General features: G+C 37.2%; 1 protein-coding gene across 3 annotated transcripts in view; it reads right to left on the bottom strand.

Annotated features, from left to right (window-relative positions):
* The window catches only part of LOC145297716 (tRNA-dihydrouridine(20) synthase [NAD(P)+]-like), a 255634-nt gene that overhangs the window by 116975 nt on the left and 119922 nt on the right, over window positions 1-18737 (bottom strand). For all 3 annotated transcript variants that reach the window (XM_080143929.1, XM_080143926.1, XM_080143927.1), the window contains one exon: window positions 14252-14339. In XM_080143929.1, coding sequence (XP_080000055.1) covers window positions 14252-14339 — 88 coding nt within the window. The remainder of the gene's footprint in view (window positions 1-14251; window positions 14340-18737) is intronic.

Raw genomic sequence — 18737 nt, 5'->3', positions numbered from 1 at the left:
CTATGATAAAATACTACAATTTACCGATTTAATTTTTTATTTTCCTCATGGAGAAGATAATTAGCCTGGATAAATTTGATGCTTCCTCAGCAGACCCTCAGGCCAGCAAACTTCGGAAATTATGGTTCCGCAACTTTAATTACTACTTATTAACTATTGCTTCATTAAACCCTGATAAGCTAGAAGTTCTCTATTTAAACATCGGTCCCTCTGTTGCTGACGTTATCGAAGGTTGCTCTGGTTTTGAACATGCCGTGGAATTATTGAAAGGCATTTACGACAAGTCTCCAAGCGTTATTCACGCTAGACATCTGCTTTCCACGCGTTTGCTACAAGAAAGAGAGTCTGTCGACCAATACCTTCAGGCCCTGAATCGACTTGCCTCTGACTGTTGTTTTAAAGACGTAATGGCCGCCATTTACAGGGATGAATCTGTCCATGATGCATTCATTCGTAGTCTCCAGTCCTCATTGATATGTGCTACGCTGCTTGAAACAGACACTAACTCTCACAGAAACTACTCAATGTGCTAGGACTTTAGAACAAGCTCACTTTCGTGCGGAATCGTATGCCTCCCAGATTGGAGCAGTCACTGTTACTTCTACTACGGGAACTAAAAATCTGCTGCCCTTCCTGTTCGTGGCAAGTGCTACAACTGTGGAGGGCGACGTCACCTTAAGGATGACCGCTGCCTTTGCCCTGCCCATGATAAGGTATGTCGAAGCTGTGGTAAACTCGGGCATTTTTCTAAAATTTACCGTTCTACTCTAACAACACCTTCACGTTCTTCTTCTGCTATCATAGGGGCCCCGCGCTAAAGGTGGTAATAGTTGCCCTCCTATCACCGAAACTGTGGAGTTAAAAGGAAAAAGGTTAACTGCCCTTATAGACAACGGCAGTTCTTATAATTTTATCAGTGCCCACATTTTCAAAACAATGAGACTGCCCACTTTAAAACAGAACTCTGTAATTTCTATGGCATCATCTGCCGTTTCCCTTAAACTGTCTGAATACTGCACCAAAAACATTTTCTTCAATGGTTGCGAATAAAAAGCGATTGACCTTACTGTTCTTCCTGACTCCTGTATGGACATTATACTTGGGGTGCCGTTTTTGAAACTACACCGGGGCGTTACTATTTCTTTTGGTGGATCTCAGGATGCCTTAAAAATCTGCACGCTAACTAAGATCAGTTATGCCCCTGTAAAATTGTTCCGAAACCTGACCCCTGATTGCAGACCCATTGTTACAAAATCCGAAAACTACCGTGCGGAGGATGCCCAATTTATTGAAAAGGAAATTCTTCAACTGCTTAAGGACGACGTCATTGAAACCAGCTATTCACCGTTGCATGCTCAAATTGTCGTAACTTCGTCGCTTAATAGAAATAAACGACTGATTTGATTGATTTTTCCAAAACTATTAACCGTTTCACCCTACTTGACGCGTACCCTTTGCCTCGGATTGAGGATCTCGTAAACCAAATTGCCCAGTATCATATTTTTAGTACGATTGATTTGTCTAAGGCTTACTACCAAATTGAAATTTGTCCCGAAGATCGGCCCCACACGGCTTTTCAAGCTGGAAATCGTTTGTATCAATTCAAACGAATACCCATGGGTGTCACTAATGGGGTTTCTGCCTTTCAACGATTTATGAATTCCTTTATTTCTGAAAATAAGTTATTTGGAACTTTTTCTTACATTGATGATATTACCATTTGCGGTAAAACTCAAGAGGAGCATGACGCTAACTTGGAACGTTTCTTAAAGGCTGCCTCAACATACAACCTCGAAATAAACCGAGTAAAATCAAAGTTTTTGCTTCGCTCTATCGATTTGCTTGGATACCAAATCTGTGACGGAACTATCCAACCTGATCCTGAGCATTTGAAACCCCTTTTACAAATGCTTCCTCCTTTGGATTCAAATTCGTTAAAAAGGTGCCTTGGTATGTTTTCTTACGCGAAATGGATACCTAAGTATTCACACAAAATTCGTCCCCTGATTGAAAATAAACAATTTCCCATGCCGCCAATAGTTGTGAATTCTTTCGAGAAACTTAAAAAAGATGTTGCCGAATCATCTGTAAAGGTTATCGACGACGAACTACCAATTACTATCAAAAATGATGCCTCACAAAAGGCTATCGGAGGCACCCTCTTACAGGCTGACAAGGCCTGTAGCGTTCTTTTCCATCTCACTAAACCCATTGGAAATACGACTACACATAGTTGAAAAAGAGGCTTACGCGATAGTTGAATGTGTCCGAAAATGGAGGGACCTCCTTGCTGGGAAGCACTTCACTATCGTAACAGACCAGCAAGCCGTATCTTTTATGTATAAGCCAGCTAACTGAGGAAAAATTAAAAACGATAAAATCATTCGGTAGAAAATGGAGCTTCTCTCGTTCTCGTACGATATAAAACATCGTCCTGGAAGTGAAAACATTATTGCCAATGCTTTATCGAGAGTGTGTGGTGCCGCTGCTTCCTCCTTGGACGAGCTAAGGGCCATACACAGTTCATTAAACACTCTGGTGTACAACGGTTTCAGCACTTTATATGATCACAAAATATGCCATACTCAATTGATGAAGTTCGGCGCGTGAAATCCAAGTGTACAACAAGCGCAAAAATAAAGCCTCAATTCTTCAGCCCTACTAAGAATACACTGATCCGTGCTACTGCTCCCTTTCAGCGCCTCTCCGTAGACTTCAAGGGGCCCGTCCCGGCATCTTCGAAAGGATGTCGTTACTTATTTACTATCGTGGATAAGTACAGTCGATTTCCCTTTGCGTTCCCTTGCCGTGATTGTTCTTCGCAGACCGCAATCAAGTGCCTGATGAATATTTTTTCTATTTTTGGACTCCGAGCTTTCATCCATTCTGATAGAGGAACATCGTTCGTGTCGGAAGAGTTCAGAAATTTCCTGACACGACTTGGGGTTGGGTGCAGTAACACTACTGCATACAACCCAAGAGGAAACAGTCAATGCAAGCGCTATAACGGCGTTATTTGGCACTCAATATTATTGGCCCTGGAATCTAAACAGTTACCCCTTAGTGCTTGGCAGGACGTTCTGCCTGATGTTTTAAATTCTATTCGCTCCTTACTATGCACTAGTACGAATGCAACTCCCTACGAACAATTGTTCAAATTTGAAAGGCGCTCTTCTACCGGTACTGCCTTACCTGTTTGGCTCTGCGAACCTGGGGAGGTACTATTGAAATGGTTTGGCAACAAGAGCAAGTACGACCCGATCGTTGAGGTAGTGGAACTCCTCGAGGCCAACCCTACGCATGCGAGAATACGGCATAATGATGGGCGGGAGGATTCAGTGGCGCTAAGACATTTGGCTCGTTTTCCGCGCTCTGATGGACCTCAGAGTCCTGCAGAGAATACTCAACCCGACTTTGCAAATGCAGACCCGGCCCATTTGATTGAAACAAGTCCAGTTGACAATACACCTAATGCAGAAAATATAGAGAATTCGCAGAGACCTGCCAGTTCTTCGAATATTGAACTGCTTCCATGCCGGTCTAGCCGAATCCGTAAACCAGTCCAGCGACTGGACTTATAAATAAAACACATCGCCACTTTCAAAGATAACTCAGTACTTTGAAAAAAAAAAAAAATCTACAACTTGCAATCTCTCTTACTAGTGGGGGGAGATTGTTATATTTCCGTTAAAGTAAAAGTTTCTATGCCACGTGATTTTGCAAACGTTCCTTTTCCTTTTTAAAAGGGCTGAGTTTTTTTTCTTCTTCAACATTTCGTTACTAACAGCTCTTGCATTTACTGTTGCTACCTGCTATTTACGATTTGCTCTTACGTTTACTATTTGCTCTTACGTTTATTATTGGCTGTGAAATTAGTTCGGTAAAGCCTAGTAAAGAGGTTTTGCTCTGTCTTCCATTCTATGATGAAACACCACAGAAACTCTTTAATAAAACAAGGATGAAACTTTTAAAGCTGCAGCGACTTTTTTTTTTTTTTTTCTGTAACAAAGTTTATAATATTGCTAATGCCAACATCTAGTTTTTAACGTTACAAAAAATAAAAATGTGACGAGAGTTGTAGAGGACTGTAATTTTTATTAAAAAAAAAACCCAAAAAAACTGTGATTTATTATGCTAAAAACTAGATGTTGGTGTTATTAATATTATAAGCTTTGTTCAGTAGAAAAAAAAAAAAAAAAAAAAACGCAATCTTTCTTTTTCATATTTTCATCCTTGTTTTATTAAAAAGTTTTGTTTGAAAAAAAATTATAATTTCCTTTTGTTGCATTTTTGCGATGTTGAAGACTAATTTTTTTTTAAAACCTTACCATAACATTTACTTTTTAATTAAAAAAAGGTAGTCGTAAAAAAGGTAGAAAAAGTTGCCGCAGCTTTTTTTTTTAATGTTTTCATTTTACAAACATTTTGTTGGTTCATTGGTTTTAGTATTGTAAATTATGATCTGAAAACAGAAACGATTCTTTTTATTATAACCGCGTAAAGACTACATTTCGTATTATTAATATTATCAACTTATCAACTGATGCCCTTTTTAGCTTTGCATGCTCCAAACCTGACATTTTTTACCAATTTCCACCAAATGCCACGATCAACCGCAGTTTTTTCCCCAGGTGTTGGTATCAATATCTGTATCACTATCGTCGCATTTTCATTTTTTGTAACGTTAAAAACTAGATGTTGCCATTATCAATATTATAAACTTTGTTACTGTAAAAAAAAAAAACAATGTTACCCCAGCTCTAAAAGTTTCATCCTTGTTTTATTAAAGAGTTTCATTCTTGATAATTTTTTAAGGTTAAAGACTAATTTTTTAAAAACCTTACCAATAACATTTACTTTTTAATTAAGAAAAGTTACAGCGGCTTCTTTTTTTAAATGTTTTCATCTAATGAAAATATCATTGGTTTTCTCTTAATAGCCGCGTAAAGACTACATTTTATATTATTACTGTTATCAACTTTGTTACATTAAAAAAAATTCATCGCAGCTTTCTTTTTTTAATGTTTTGATTTAATAAAAAAATATCGTCAGATCAAGCGTCCTAAATTATGAGACGAAAAAAAACGAACCTCTTAGTAAACAAGAGTTGTCTCCATCTGCACAATGACAAATTGTAAAACAGCACCTATAAGCCATCCTTGGTGTATGATTACTATTTCCCGTTAATTTCAGTGTTATGTGATGTGTAGTTTGAGAGTTTAGCGATTAATTATTTTCACGATGATTGCAGCATTTTCACAGGTGATTGCCATCTCAAGATTCATGTACTGTATTAAGTATCCTCTCATGTGTCCTCAGGTAACTTTGAAGGCCTGCATTTGACTTACATGGACGATGACATACATGACACACCCAGTTCAATGTTGATTGAATCCGGATGATGAATATTGTTTTTCTCTTTTGTTTTATTTTACTTCAGTCAAAGTTCTCAGAAATCAAGGGGCCCACGACCTGGGGCTAACACTTAAAATCTATGAGATACATAGATATTCGAATGTTCCATTTAAGTTCTTTATCTCTCAAGCACTGAGTTAGTAAAGAAATTGAGAACATAATTTTCCTCTCCCCAATTAACCATTTTTATACATTGTAGTATATCTTTCATGTTGGTCTCATGGTCTTACTGGATTCCAAGACAAGATCTTATCTAGTCTGGTGGAGTATCCAGCTTCGTGCTATTACTTGAGGTAATATCACTTGGAGAAGGTGCACCATTCCTCGTAAAAGCTGTGGGGTAGCCGTAGTGAGGAGATCTTATTTGGGCTGCGAATACTATGTGATTTTGAATATTTGGTCAGGGTTTACTTCTTTGGAAAAGTATCCTCATGCCAGATTGTTCTGACAAACCCCTGTACAGAGAGACCTTAGACACTCGAGGATAGTGTCTAGTAGGCATTCAAGTTCTCTCCTATTGTCTTTATGTATAACCATGTGTCTTCTCAATTCAGATGTAGAGCTGCATACCTAACTGCATATTAAATACCTAACTGCATATGAAATACCTTACTGCATATTACACAACTGTGCTATGAGGTTGCTGTGGAACATTGAATGATGATTGTCTGTTATTGTAAGACTCCAGGTGCCTTACATACCCTGCCTTTGAAAGGAGAATGCAATCACACGTTTCACAAATCCAATTTGCATAGTTGCCTGGAAAAAATTCCAGATCTCCCTCCGGAGTGCCCTTTTTAGCTTTGCATGCTCCAAACTTGACATTTTTTACAAATTTCCACCAAGTGCCACAATCAACTGCAGTTTTTTTGCCCAGGTGTTGGTATCAATATCTGTATCACTCAGCATGCTTTTGAAGCCATTCTTGTAGCACTTTCTGGCCTTATGTTGTGGACGCTTATCACTCACAAGTTCTCTATAGAAAAGTCACTTTGGGAGACAACAATTACCCATACATACAATGTGACCTGGCCAGTGCAACTGCGCAGTGGTAACCATGATTTCAAGGCTCAGTCTCAGACACTTAAGATGAAAGCACTGTGACAACAAATGCCATATACACATCCACCTTGGTATTAATGGTGAGTCCACGATCGCTCCACACCCTCTTCTCCAGTTTCCCACATGCAACAGAAGCCTTTTGAATGCGGGCGGCCATCCCTGGATAATACGCTTTTAAGATAGACAAAAACATCCACCACTTCAAGCCTAGAACCAAGATGTTTGGCCAAATGTACTCCTCTCCATATCTTCACATACATACATACGTACACATTATACATACATATATAAAAATGTTAAAAGTCCACGTATGCTTCTAGGAAAGTGATTTAGAGGTTATGAGGGTTTTTTGAAGCATGAAAAACGATGTTACTTTTTGTATTTAATATTTTTATAGTTATTTTTTATATTTCAAGCAGATTTCGATACTTTTTTGTGACCAAGAGCGGAGGTCCACTTGAAATATAAAAAATAACAATAAAAATATTAAATACAAAAAGTAACATCGTTTTTCATGCTTCAAAAAAACCCTCATAACCTCTCTCTCTCTCTCTCTCTATATATATATATATATATACACACACACACACACACACATATATATATCTGCTCTTTGAGAAATGGTAAGTTTGTCACTAATCACATGAGGTGCCCCCTACCAGGAAATACAGACAAGGTTGCTCAGGCATTTTTTTAGGCCAGCATGCGCTAATCCTAGTGCATTGGCTTATCAACTTAACGCCTGACCTTGTGTCTAATCTCCTGGACAAGTACATAAAACAAGATAAAACAGGATTAAATAAACGTGGTGATTCACAAAGAAAATTGACGGTCACACTTGATGAATGCTTTATATAAGATGGAATATCAAGGTTGTTGAGTATCAACAAGGGTACATGAAAATTCATGTTTCTTTTATAAATCATCACGTCCGGTTTGACGTCCGTTTTATATGTTGACATGTTGAGCAGCTTTTAAAAAAATGACTTCCAAACTAATCTATCTTTGGCCAGGTCTTTATTTATCCATCTTTCTCTGAAACCAATCCTTATCACTTCCTTTCACATTCTCCCTGGCCTTTCCCTTCCAACTGACCCTGCTACCTCAACTGTTTTACATCTACTAGATAAGCACTCTCATCCATTATTTTACCATTAGATTTGGTTTGATATCTATTATACATGATGGTATGTGTTAGATAGCTTCTAAAAATTTACTTCCAAACTAACCTATCTCTGACCAGGTCTTTATTTATCCATCTTTCTCCCCACCCCTTGGCAAACTTTCACAAAAAAACACTCTTGTAGCTAAAACCACTGTCAACATTTACCCCCACTCTCTAACTGTGCCTAAATCTAAATGTGGATTCCATGAACAATGCTACTTACCTTGAACTGCCCGCCTGTGGAACTCTGCTCCCCTGGCCTACTTTCCAACTGACTACAATATGGTTGTCTTCAAGTCTAATGTAAACAAGTTCTTGCTGAGCCTTCCCTTAAATAATCAAATTATACCAAATTCCCACTACTAACAATTACTACGCTGTTGTCTCAATGACTACTGTACACTCATTAATCCTTATCCTTGAATGGCGTTTGGCCTTGATAAGTGGTGACTCCCTTGTAAAAAAAAAAAAAAAAAAAAATTCCTCTCATATTTTCCTTGGTTTCCCCTACCAGACTGACTGCTACCTCAATTGCTCTACATTTACTAACCCACACACTCTCATCCCTTATTTCATCATCATCACATTCCTTTTAACATCTATTTTACATGATGGCATGTGTTGGACAACTTTTAGAAATCAGCTTCCAAACTACCATATCTCTGGCCAGGTATATATTTATCCTTCAAGCCCATTTTTATCACTTCCTCCCATGTTTTCCTTGGCATTTCTTCTTTTTTTTTTTTTTTGCTCTTTTATCATAAACAAGTCAAAGAAAGCATATTGTGACTTGGACGTGAGGGGGCTACTATTTGGGATCGTGTCTATCTGGGGAGTTGAGCAGCAAGATGTATGTTCACATTCACATTACATTTAAACTTCCGCATGTTAGTACAGTCAGAGGAGCAAGAAACAGGGAGGGAATTCCAAAGTTTAGCAGTCCGAGGGAAGAAACTGTGTAAAAGGCTTTCCAGCAACTAGGAATCTCAATAATGAAGGGGTGGGATTTTGCTTCTTGTTGGGAGTATGTCTGTTGAGGGAGCACAAGTACTATGAGTTCATCAGAGTACAATCCATTCAAGTGCTCGTAAAACAGGCACAGGACTGCAACATTGCAGTGATGGGACAGTGGTATGAGCTTGGCTGATAGTGCAGGACCTATTAGATTGGAAACACTTTTTTGGATCTTGTCTGAGAGAGACTTGTGGTAAATGCACCAACAATGTCTTAAATGTATTTGTTCACATTCATGTTGCCTGTGAATGCTAAGTCAATAAGTTTGGACAATGAGCTCTTAGGTGGGGTGTTATTTGTCATGGCAATCGGTGGTTAAAAATATTTTTGTAATTGTTAAAGGAAAGAAGCTTAATCTTAGTAGCATTAAATGTTATCATCCACTTACAGCCCCATTCACTACCGATTGAAGGTCATTTTCTATGGTTTCTATCATTGTTCCTTTCATGCCTATAATAAAGCATGGTGTCATCAGTAAATATACCCATCTCGGACACAATTTTATCAGGGAGGTCATTTATAAATATTAGGAATAATATCAACTTCTGAGGCACATCCACATTAATATGTTATTTAGACATATGTCAATCAAAGACAACCTGGATTTTTTTCTTTTTAAGAAGGATTTGATTATGTTAAGTATTCTAGAAATACCATATGATTGGATTTTCATGAGAAGGTCTGAATGTTAGAGACTTTATTAAAGGGTTAGTATATATCAAGTGCTACAACTTCCCCTGCCTTATCAGTGGTGGAGAATATTTTTGTAATTTTTAAAGGAAAGAAGTTTAATCTTAGTAGCATTAAACGTTACTATCCATTTACGGCCCCATTCCACTACAGACTGGAGGTAGTTTTCTATCCATTGCCGTGGATATGTGTACATTTGTTTTTCTCATCATGCCTATTACAAAGCGTGGCGTCATCAGCAAATATACCCATCTCAAACACTATTTCATCAGCAAGGTCATTTATGAATATTAAAAATAAAGGTTCAAGAAGCCACATTTACAACCATCGAGGACAACTGGATTTTTCTCTTGTCTAGAAAGGATGCGATTGTGTTAAGTATTCATCCAGAAATACCATATGTTTTAATTTTCATAAGTCCTTCATGCCAAAGTTTGTCAAAGGCTATGGATATATCATGGTCTACTTTTGCCTTATCCAATGAATTGCATATGCATTCAAATGATGCTTAAAATATTCGCTGTACAATGGTATTGCCTAAATCCGTTGGTCAGAAAGTAGCTTAGCATTTACGAGGTGGTGGACTAGTATTTGATTGATTAAAAACTGAAACGTTTTAGCAAAAGATGAGGAGACTGATAGGGTGATAATTGAGTGGGTCAGTTCTTTCACCAGAATCTACGGAGACAATTTCCTAGCTATTAGGGAAGAAAAACTCAGCAAGGCATTTGTTGAAGAGTTTAGAGAAGACAGGCGCAAGTTCAGCAGAGCATTTCTTAATTCAAAGAGCAGAGATGAGATCAGACCCACGTACCTTGGTGGTGCCTAGGATTTTTATAACATCACAGATCTGAGAAGGAGTGATTTTCAGATCTACGAGTGTGACTTCTGTTCGCAGAGAGAAATTTGTGAGGGAGCAGTTTGTGGGGTCTAAGGTGGAGTTGGAAGCGAACAACTGGGTAAGCAGGTCAGCCTTCTTGGTTGCTATGCAAGCAATCTCATGGTTGTTGGATGGCGAGGGAATTGTTGATTGCCCACGATTCACCACATGATAAAATTTCCAGAAATCACGAGTTCCTAATTTCTGTAACTCAATACGTTTCTTGGTCATTTCGGTAGGCCTTCTTTTGACTGTGGCTATTTCATTCTTACGATGGTTTGTAGCATCTATATGTGTTTGCATATCTGTACTTGACTTATGACAGACGAATCAGCGAAATACATGCTATCTTTATGTAATGAATACTGCTCAAGTTGAAGTGAACTATTGGGGAGAGTGGGACTTGCTATAGTATTTCCGTGTGGGAAAAATTGCTTAAGCGCCTGCTTTACACCATCCAGTTGTCTCATTTGTACACTGTTCAGCAGGAAGAGAAAAGATATTAGTCTATGGAGCATCTTGGGTGTGATCTCTGATGGCTTCCCAGTCAGCCTTTTTGTAGTACCTTGTCATTTGAGCAACAGCTTCTCAACTTGGGACTGGGAATAAAGTGTGATGTCTACTGATATCACAAAGTGCTGTGCATTCCCGAGTGGACTATGGGCATTTGTCACACAATCCTCAGATACTGTAGTCAGAAATAGGTCGAGAAGAGAGGGTTGCTGATCTTCACTATCTGAGGTGGGGGCGAGTCAGGAACGTGGTAGTTTGTGTAAGGAAAAGAGTCATAGAAAACTGAGTGCAGAGACCATGTTTTCTTACGAGAGTTTTTCAATCTGTCGTTTTTGTTTAAGTCGGTTGGTCTTCACACATGCAAATAAACTTGTCACATATGCAAGTCAGTCTGAGCTATAAAAATATATCATTGTGAATAGAAGCGTTTTTCTTTTTTCCTTGGTAGATGAACACTCACGATATGCAAAACATTTCATTTCATTTTCAGCTGGTGAGTCTTTGGATCTATTCTCACAGAATATCACTATATGATACAACTGTAATATATTTTTATGTTTCCCACTAAATACAAAAAGGATTTGGAAATACTCCTGTTAGTATGTTTGAAGATTATAATATTTCACCAAAGGAGAAAACATCTGTGTAACTCAAAAAATCAAGCCAATGTTTTCTTACGTGAGTCTAGGAATAGCAAATTTTTAGTCAGTCTTAGCGTGTATATCTATCTGAGCAAGTTGAAAAATGTCAATTTTATTTTTTTTTTAGCTTTAAACCAGTTACACAAGTAATTTTTACGTTTTTTCTTTTTTTTTTTCAATTTGTTCTCTTAATAAATAGAACTTTTCATTGAGTATCTTTCAAATATTTTAAAATTATGTTTATTTTCAAATATAGGGGTCAATAAACTTAAACTTTTAACCTCGATTGTGACCTTACGATAAAAGTTTCAACTTCTTCATTTCTTTTGTTTGAATTCCATTAAAATTTTATGTTTTTGTGTGTAAAAAGAACGTCCCAATTTTTTTTCTGTTTATCCTATGGGAATTGAAACTCCCAGACTAATTCGAGTGTTGCTCTTTAACTCTGATAACCGGAGAGTGACACAGCCACATCACTTCTTGTTTCTTATATTTCTGCCTTTTTTTCTGCTGAACCCTCGACCAACATGTAACGAAGAACCGCTCCAGTTGGAACGGCCACCCAACCAGCGCTCCTGACTAACGCGTCAGCCTTTCATTAGCCGCACGTAATGTTACTCCTTTCTCAACGAACGCTTATTCTTAGTATCTATATCCTTACTATTTCTCATGTATATTTATGTAAATAAATCTAAATTCTTTCACTAATATATATCGGTATGTTTTCGTCATCATTATTATGCGTCCTTTTGTTATTCAATCACTCTACCATTCAATCCATTAAACTACCCATGAGGACGGGATCGTCTATAACATAAGCAGACCATCCTACCCTCCTCTACAATCCTCAAGAAGACCCAACATATTCGCATAAAAAACATCTACGCCATCATGTGTAAACTTTCTTTATACACTAATACATCATGTGTAAACTTTCTTCATACACTAATACGTCATGTGTAAACTTTATACAGTAATACCTTGAAATAGGAATGCACTAAGATACAATTTTTTTTTAAATACAACAATGCATTGTATCTATATTTACACCCCAAGATACAATGATATTTTTTTTTAGATACGATTTCAAAAAAATCAAGCAGTGTGTTCATTGTTGTTGTGTGTTTATGATTCTCGTGCGTTTTCCTTTATTTTAACATTTATTGTGTGAAACCTGGATCCTAAGTTTAAGGATGGGGACGGGGATAAGAAAAAAAAACAAAAACAAGAAAATGGTCTCAATGGAAATAAAGTATGAGATAATAGGAAAACAAAAACAAAATGTGATAATCCCTGCCTCAGACCTCTCTCTCTCTCTGCCTCCTTCTAGCTCACTTTCATTAGCCACTCATTCCTGTATCCATAGTAAATTGGTTAAAAATTTTTTTCTTTCTTTTTTTTTTTATTCATCGTTTCTGTTACATTAAGACTTAAATATTAAGCATTTAGTAAGTTCATTCAAAATGTTTAATCATGTATAATCTTGCTCCTTTTTAGTTACTATATTGTGTGTGCATGGTAGCCTTGCTTCTCTCTCTTCTCCTTGCATGCATCCCGTACATGAGTACAACTCTATTTTTTATTATTTTTATTAACATGTATTATTATTTATCAATTTCTGACTCATTACTAGGGCTATGACAAGAGGTATTCTTTTCATTATTTTGACTCTCGAGTATATATCCGACACAGTTAATCAATCGAGAACCACATCACTCTACCTAAAAACATATGAGATATTAACTGATATATACCCGAGAGTCAAAATAATGAAAAGAATATTCTGGTGTCATAGCCCTAGTCATTACTGTCATATTTATCTTTCTTTAGTAATTTTTAATATAATTTGAGCTTGGTTTGGGTAAATTTCTTACCTTTGGAATGGATTAATTATTTTTCTTTTAATTCAAATGAGAATAATTATTTTGAGACAGGATTTTTTCGAGATACATCAGCAATCATGAAATTAAATTTGTATCTGAACATATTGGTGTATATTTATTTCCAAATAGTTTTTAATTTTTTGCATCATTTTTGCATAAATTATTTGTTTAGATTTAATGTATTTTTTTCATAATTTATCATTTGTTTTCATTGAAACTTATTCGTTGTTCATTTTCATTTTTTAAATAATTTATTCATTTTAATTTCTTTATTCAATTATTGTTTGTTTATTCCATGAATTCATCGTTAAGTTTTTGCAGTATTTGATTGTATCCTGCTTCAAACATACATAATTTTACATACATAATTCTTTATTTTTTTCTTTTTAATTTGTATTGAATAAAGTTCAGTTTCAGTATAAATAAAATTGTGTACCTTTCTTTTTTTAAAATATTTTCTAATGATTTTTTTTTTAAAGTTCTTATTAATTATCAACAGTCTGACTGTTTGAGAGATCTTGCTTGATTGTACCACATGCATGACGTCACTCTTCAGTGGACAGGCCTGCTTCCTTACAATGGTTGTGGTCAAACCCACTGTGTATAAAGACAAGGCTGATGTCAAGAATCAAGAGAAGTGGTGTTCACTTAATGCTTTCTTTTACATGTTAGAAATACTCAGTACTCATGTTGAGAAAGAGTACATAATCTCATTTCTATTTCTGAACTGACATCAGCAAAGAGTTCTAATAAAGGGGGATAACTTATAAATGACTATTACATGTTGTTATAGATAAAGTTTTTGGTCTTTGATAGAGTTGGTAAGAAGGGTAAGCAGAGGAAAGAAATCATTTTTGTAAATTAATATAGCTAGAAAGGGCTGAGAAAGATGGAGCTTGAGGTGATGGGTTGAAATCGGTCCGAGGCCGAAGGTAATAAGATGGTGTGCCACAAATGAGTAAAAAGAAGGAAAAAAAAAGAAACGTACAGTTAGGTAATGTGGAGGTTTCAGTCTCTTTTTTGTTATCCACTCAAAAAGTTTCATCTTTGGACTGATGCCAATCGGATAATCTTTTCTGGAAAAAAAGAAAAGAAAAAAGAATTTATTCTCATGAAGAAAAACAGCATTAAAAATAAAAATAGATTTCATAGGATTGCTGTATATTGCAACTGTATTTCTGATTTTTTTTTTTAGATAAGCTTTGATAATTCATTGTGGTTTAAGAAATTAATTAAAGGATCTTAACTATTAAAAGATCTAATACAATATTAAGGAATATCCAAATTCTAATTATTTGGATTATTTGAGCTACTGTTCTCATCTTAAGTTTTATTTTCATGTTTCAACTGATGTAACTTCCAACCTTTTTCAGGTATATCTTGTCAAGCACAAGATTCTTTCTGTCAAACTTGGCAATCTGCACAAACTTTTAAACACCCTTTATTTAATTGACAGAGGTAGCATGCTCTCGTTCTGTCAGCCATGACCGAGTAGAAGTCCTAAGTAATTCGCAAGGACCAATAATGTAGTGGATAAAGTACTTGATGAAAATTCAGTTGCAAGGTACACTCTTCTGGAGATTGATGGTTCAATCCTCAGTGCAAGCAACATTCAAAATACAACTAATAAGATGAGGGCATCCTACCCTATGGATTAAATAAAGGATTTGTTCAAAATTCCAGAAAGACTTCCCAAGTTTGACCCGAAGAAGTTACATCAACTGAAATGTTGTGAAAATAACACTCAAGATATGAATTATTACTACTGTGTTTAAAAAGAAAGATGACAAACACTTGAGTGCATATAAACATAATGGTATATTTTTATTACTTGTTTGTGGCAAACAAGTTGGATGAGAGAGGGACAGAGAGAGTATGGGAATTCACAAGCATTGATCTCTCAAATTCACTAGCCAGAAAACTTGTTTGATTTCAACTCAGGCCAGTTTATATAACATCTTTGGACACCCATACATCCACAACTGTAACACCGATTCCTGAATTTTGCCTATACAGTCACTGCAGCCACATCTCTTATGGGAGACAGCTTCTATTTTATTGTTTATTTAGCAACAGGTATATTTCCAGCTGCAGGTAACCTTTGCGGGTGTTTCTGTATAAATCAGCAGATATTTATTTTCTGGTCAGCTGTGTCAATCTGCTGGACTTCGTTTCTTCCAGCCAGGTGAGTATCTGCATCAATCCTTGTTAGCTCTCTCTTCATCCTATTTACTGAAGAGTTCCTCACTTGACAAAGTGGGTTCTATTTATAATCTATATAACAGACAGCGTACCCCAGCTAAATATTGAAATATTAATGCACTTGTTGTCATGGTCAAAAATAATGCAATTCAGAATCACTGGATATTTTCTTAGGCTTCCTTCCTTTCTATTTCCTTCTAGGTATTTAACTTCCTTCCTGCTGCAAGAGGATGTGGCAGAAGGCCAGAATGAAGAGAGACTAGACTACTGCATAAGAGGTGGTGCATTCTGTTCTTGCAGAAAATGCCCAAGTAGCCCTGTTGGAATTCTTTGATAGGGGTGTCTCATGCAATTAGCTATAAACTAATCTCTTCTCAAAGAAAGAAGGTAAAGCTGGGCAAGTGTACTGCCTAGAACTACACAAAATAAACACAGAGCAAGGTTAACTGATGTCACAGCATCCCACCTCTGTCTGGTACAAAGTTTATTAATCTCAAGAATCCCAATATGGAGTGCTGCAAATAACCTTTTTCAGCTTCAGTCCAAAGTTAGCAAACTCCAGGCAACAAAAGACATCAGTTGATTCTTTTTAACCAATGAAAAAACAGATAATTTGTAGCGGCACCTTTTTTTCTTAATAATGTGGATTTGGTTATTGCATTTCAATAACTAGTCATTTTGTTTCTCCTAGGTTGTGAGTTCAATCCTCACTCTGATCTTGATATGTGATTTTAATATCTGTATTGAACTATGTAGCACATTATTACTTTCTGAGTATTTATTAATATTTACTGATTTATCTCATTTGGGTCAGTTCTATATTTAAAATACAATGGGCAATATTTTCATAAAAATGTTAAAAAACTCATATTTGGTGCATGTTAGTTTTCTGTCCAAAATGTAAATTTCTGCGCCATCCAGTTTTATCAAAACAGTTTTGTTAAATATATTTCTTTTTTTTTTACATGGGGGTCACCACTTATCAAGGCCCGGAGGCCACTCAGGGATAAGGGTTATTGCGTGTACAGTAATCAATGAGATAGTATTGTAGTAATCATTAGTATTGGAGATTTGATAGTGTCAGGAATTTGTTTATGTTGGATTTTAAGACATCCAAGTTGTAGTCAGGTGGGAAACAGGCGAACGGAAGAGAGTTCCACAATCGTGCACTTCTGAGAAAGAAGCTCTGCTCATGGAATCTACATTTGGATTTAGGCACAGATGAAGAGTGGGGAAAATTATTGAGAGTAGTTTCAGCCAGACGGGTGTTTCTCGTGAAAGATTAGCGAGGGAGGACAAGAGATTGGAGCTCAGATGAGCACTTGCCATGGAAATAACGATAAAACAAAGACAGGCTCGCAACGTCTCTTCTGTGGGAGAGAGGCTGCAGGAAAGAGAAAAGGGCATCCCCCACTAAACAACAAAGTCTATTTTGTACTCTGTCAAGGCAGGATAGGCTTTTTTTAGCAGCTCCTGCCCAGATGTGGCAGCAGTACTCCATCCTTGGACGTACTTGGCTTTTATATAGACAGAGAATTGCATCAGTAGTGAGATATCTTCTGGAGCGGTAAAAGGATCCCACCATTTTCCCAGCGTCCCTGGCAACAGATTTGATGTACGTGCTCCATTTCAGATCAGGAGTAAAGGTCCACCCAGAAGCTTGTCAAAACATGGAGCCTCCTCAAAACGAGAGCCATCCATTTCAATTGATGCCAGATGGAGATCAGAGCGTTGATGATGTAAAGATAGAAGTTTGGTTTTGGATGCATTAAAAGTGACCAGCCACCTCTTCCCCCATTGTACCATGCGCTCAAGATCAGACGAGAGAGAGAATTAGAGAGAACTTTGTCATTTACGGCCTTTGATGTGTTGCCATAGATGGTCGTGTCATCAGCATAGATGTCAACGAATGATTTAAGTATGTGTTTAGGGAGATCATTGATGTAGATCAGGAAGAGAGTTGGGCCCAGGATGGACCCCTGGGGGACTCCAGCATTAATACTGTGGGCCTCTGATTTCTGCCCATCAACCACTACTCTTATGAACCTATCAGAGAGAAATGATTTAATGATTGAGAAAACATTTCCAGTAATATCGTAGCTGTAAATCTTGTGAAGTAGGCCCTTATGCCATACCTTGTCGAAGGCCTTCGATATGTCAAGAGCAATTGCCCTGGAAAGGAAACCTTTGTCAAGAGATTCACTAATCCTATGTGATATAACCGTTAGCACATCTGCTGTAGATCTTGAAGAGCGGAAACCATATTGCATGTCACTAAGAAGGTTGCTTCTGTTGAAATGGTTGACTACTTCTTTATTTAACATGGATTCCAACAACTTACTCATGACACACAGGAGACTTATTGATCTGTACTGAGAGGGAGATGACTTTTTACCTGAATTCTTAAATACAGGGCATATTGATGAGGTTTTCCAGGGTGTTGGAAAGCACTTCTCCTGAAGGCAACGCTTAAACAGTTTTGTAAGTATGGGGGCAAGTTCTGGTTGGAGCTTTTTCAGCACTATAACTGGAATGCTGTCAGGGCCAGTTGCTTTACTGGAATCAAGGTTCTTGATTAGCTTGGCGACCTCAAGCACAGATATTTGTATGTTGCACAGTGTGTTGTCTGTTATAGGAGGAAATATAGGGAGTTGATGGCCATTGTCGCATAGTTCTTGGCAAATAGTTTGACCTTGTCTGATGCTGACGAGATGACCTAAGGTCCATTGATGATAGTTGGGATAGAACGCACACTTCTGTTCAAGATCCTGTTCGCTATTTGCCAGAACTGGTGGGAACCAAGCCGCTGCTCAGCTACTTTGGATTTAACAGACTGAGCATATAGCTCTCTTACATTTTTTATTACTCTTTTACAGTGGTTGCTGGCAGTCCTGAAAGCAGCTTTAGTCTCAGTACATCTATTACGTTGGTAGCTATAGAAAAATGATTTCTGTGCGCGATGGCAGCAGCACATTCAGGGGAGAACCATGGCTGGCTGTTAGGTTTTTGTTGGAATTGTTTGGATGATATGAATCGGTCTATGCCTACAATTAACCATTCCGTCAGGTCTGATACTATAGAGGACACATCCTTTTTAAACATGGAATGCAGAGGTAGGTCAGATATGAATGTACAGAAGCTATCCCAGTCAGCCATAGAGTATCGATATACAGTACGGTGGAGAGCTACGTCTGAAGACTTATTACATTTCATTTTTATTCTAACTTCTACAACAGAGTGGTCAGAGGATCCCAGAGAAGATAGAACGGAAC

This window comes from Euprymna scolopes, chromosome 18, assembly GCF_053919585.1.
Source record: "Euprymna scolopes isolate OS-2025 chromosome 18, ASM5391958v1, whole genome shotgun sequence".
In the NCBI taxonomy this organism is placed as follows: domain Eukaryota; kingdom Metazoa; phylum Mollusca; class Cephalopoda; order Sepiida; family Sepiolidae; genus Euprymna; species Euprymna scolopes.
The sequence above is the reverse complement of the archived record's forward strand: the minus strand, read 5'-3'. Positions and strand labels throughout refer to the sequence as shown.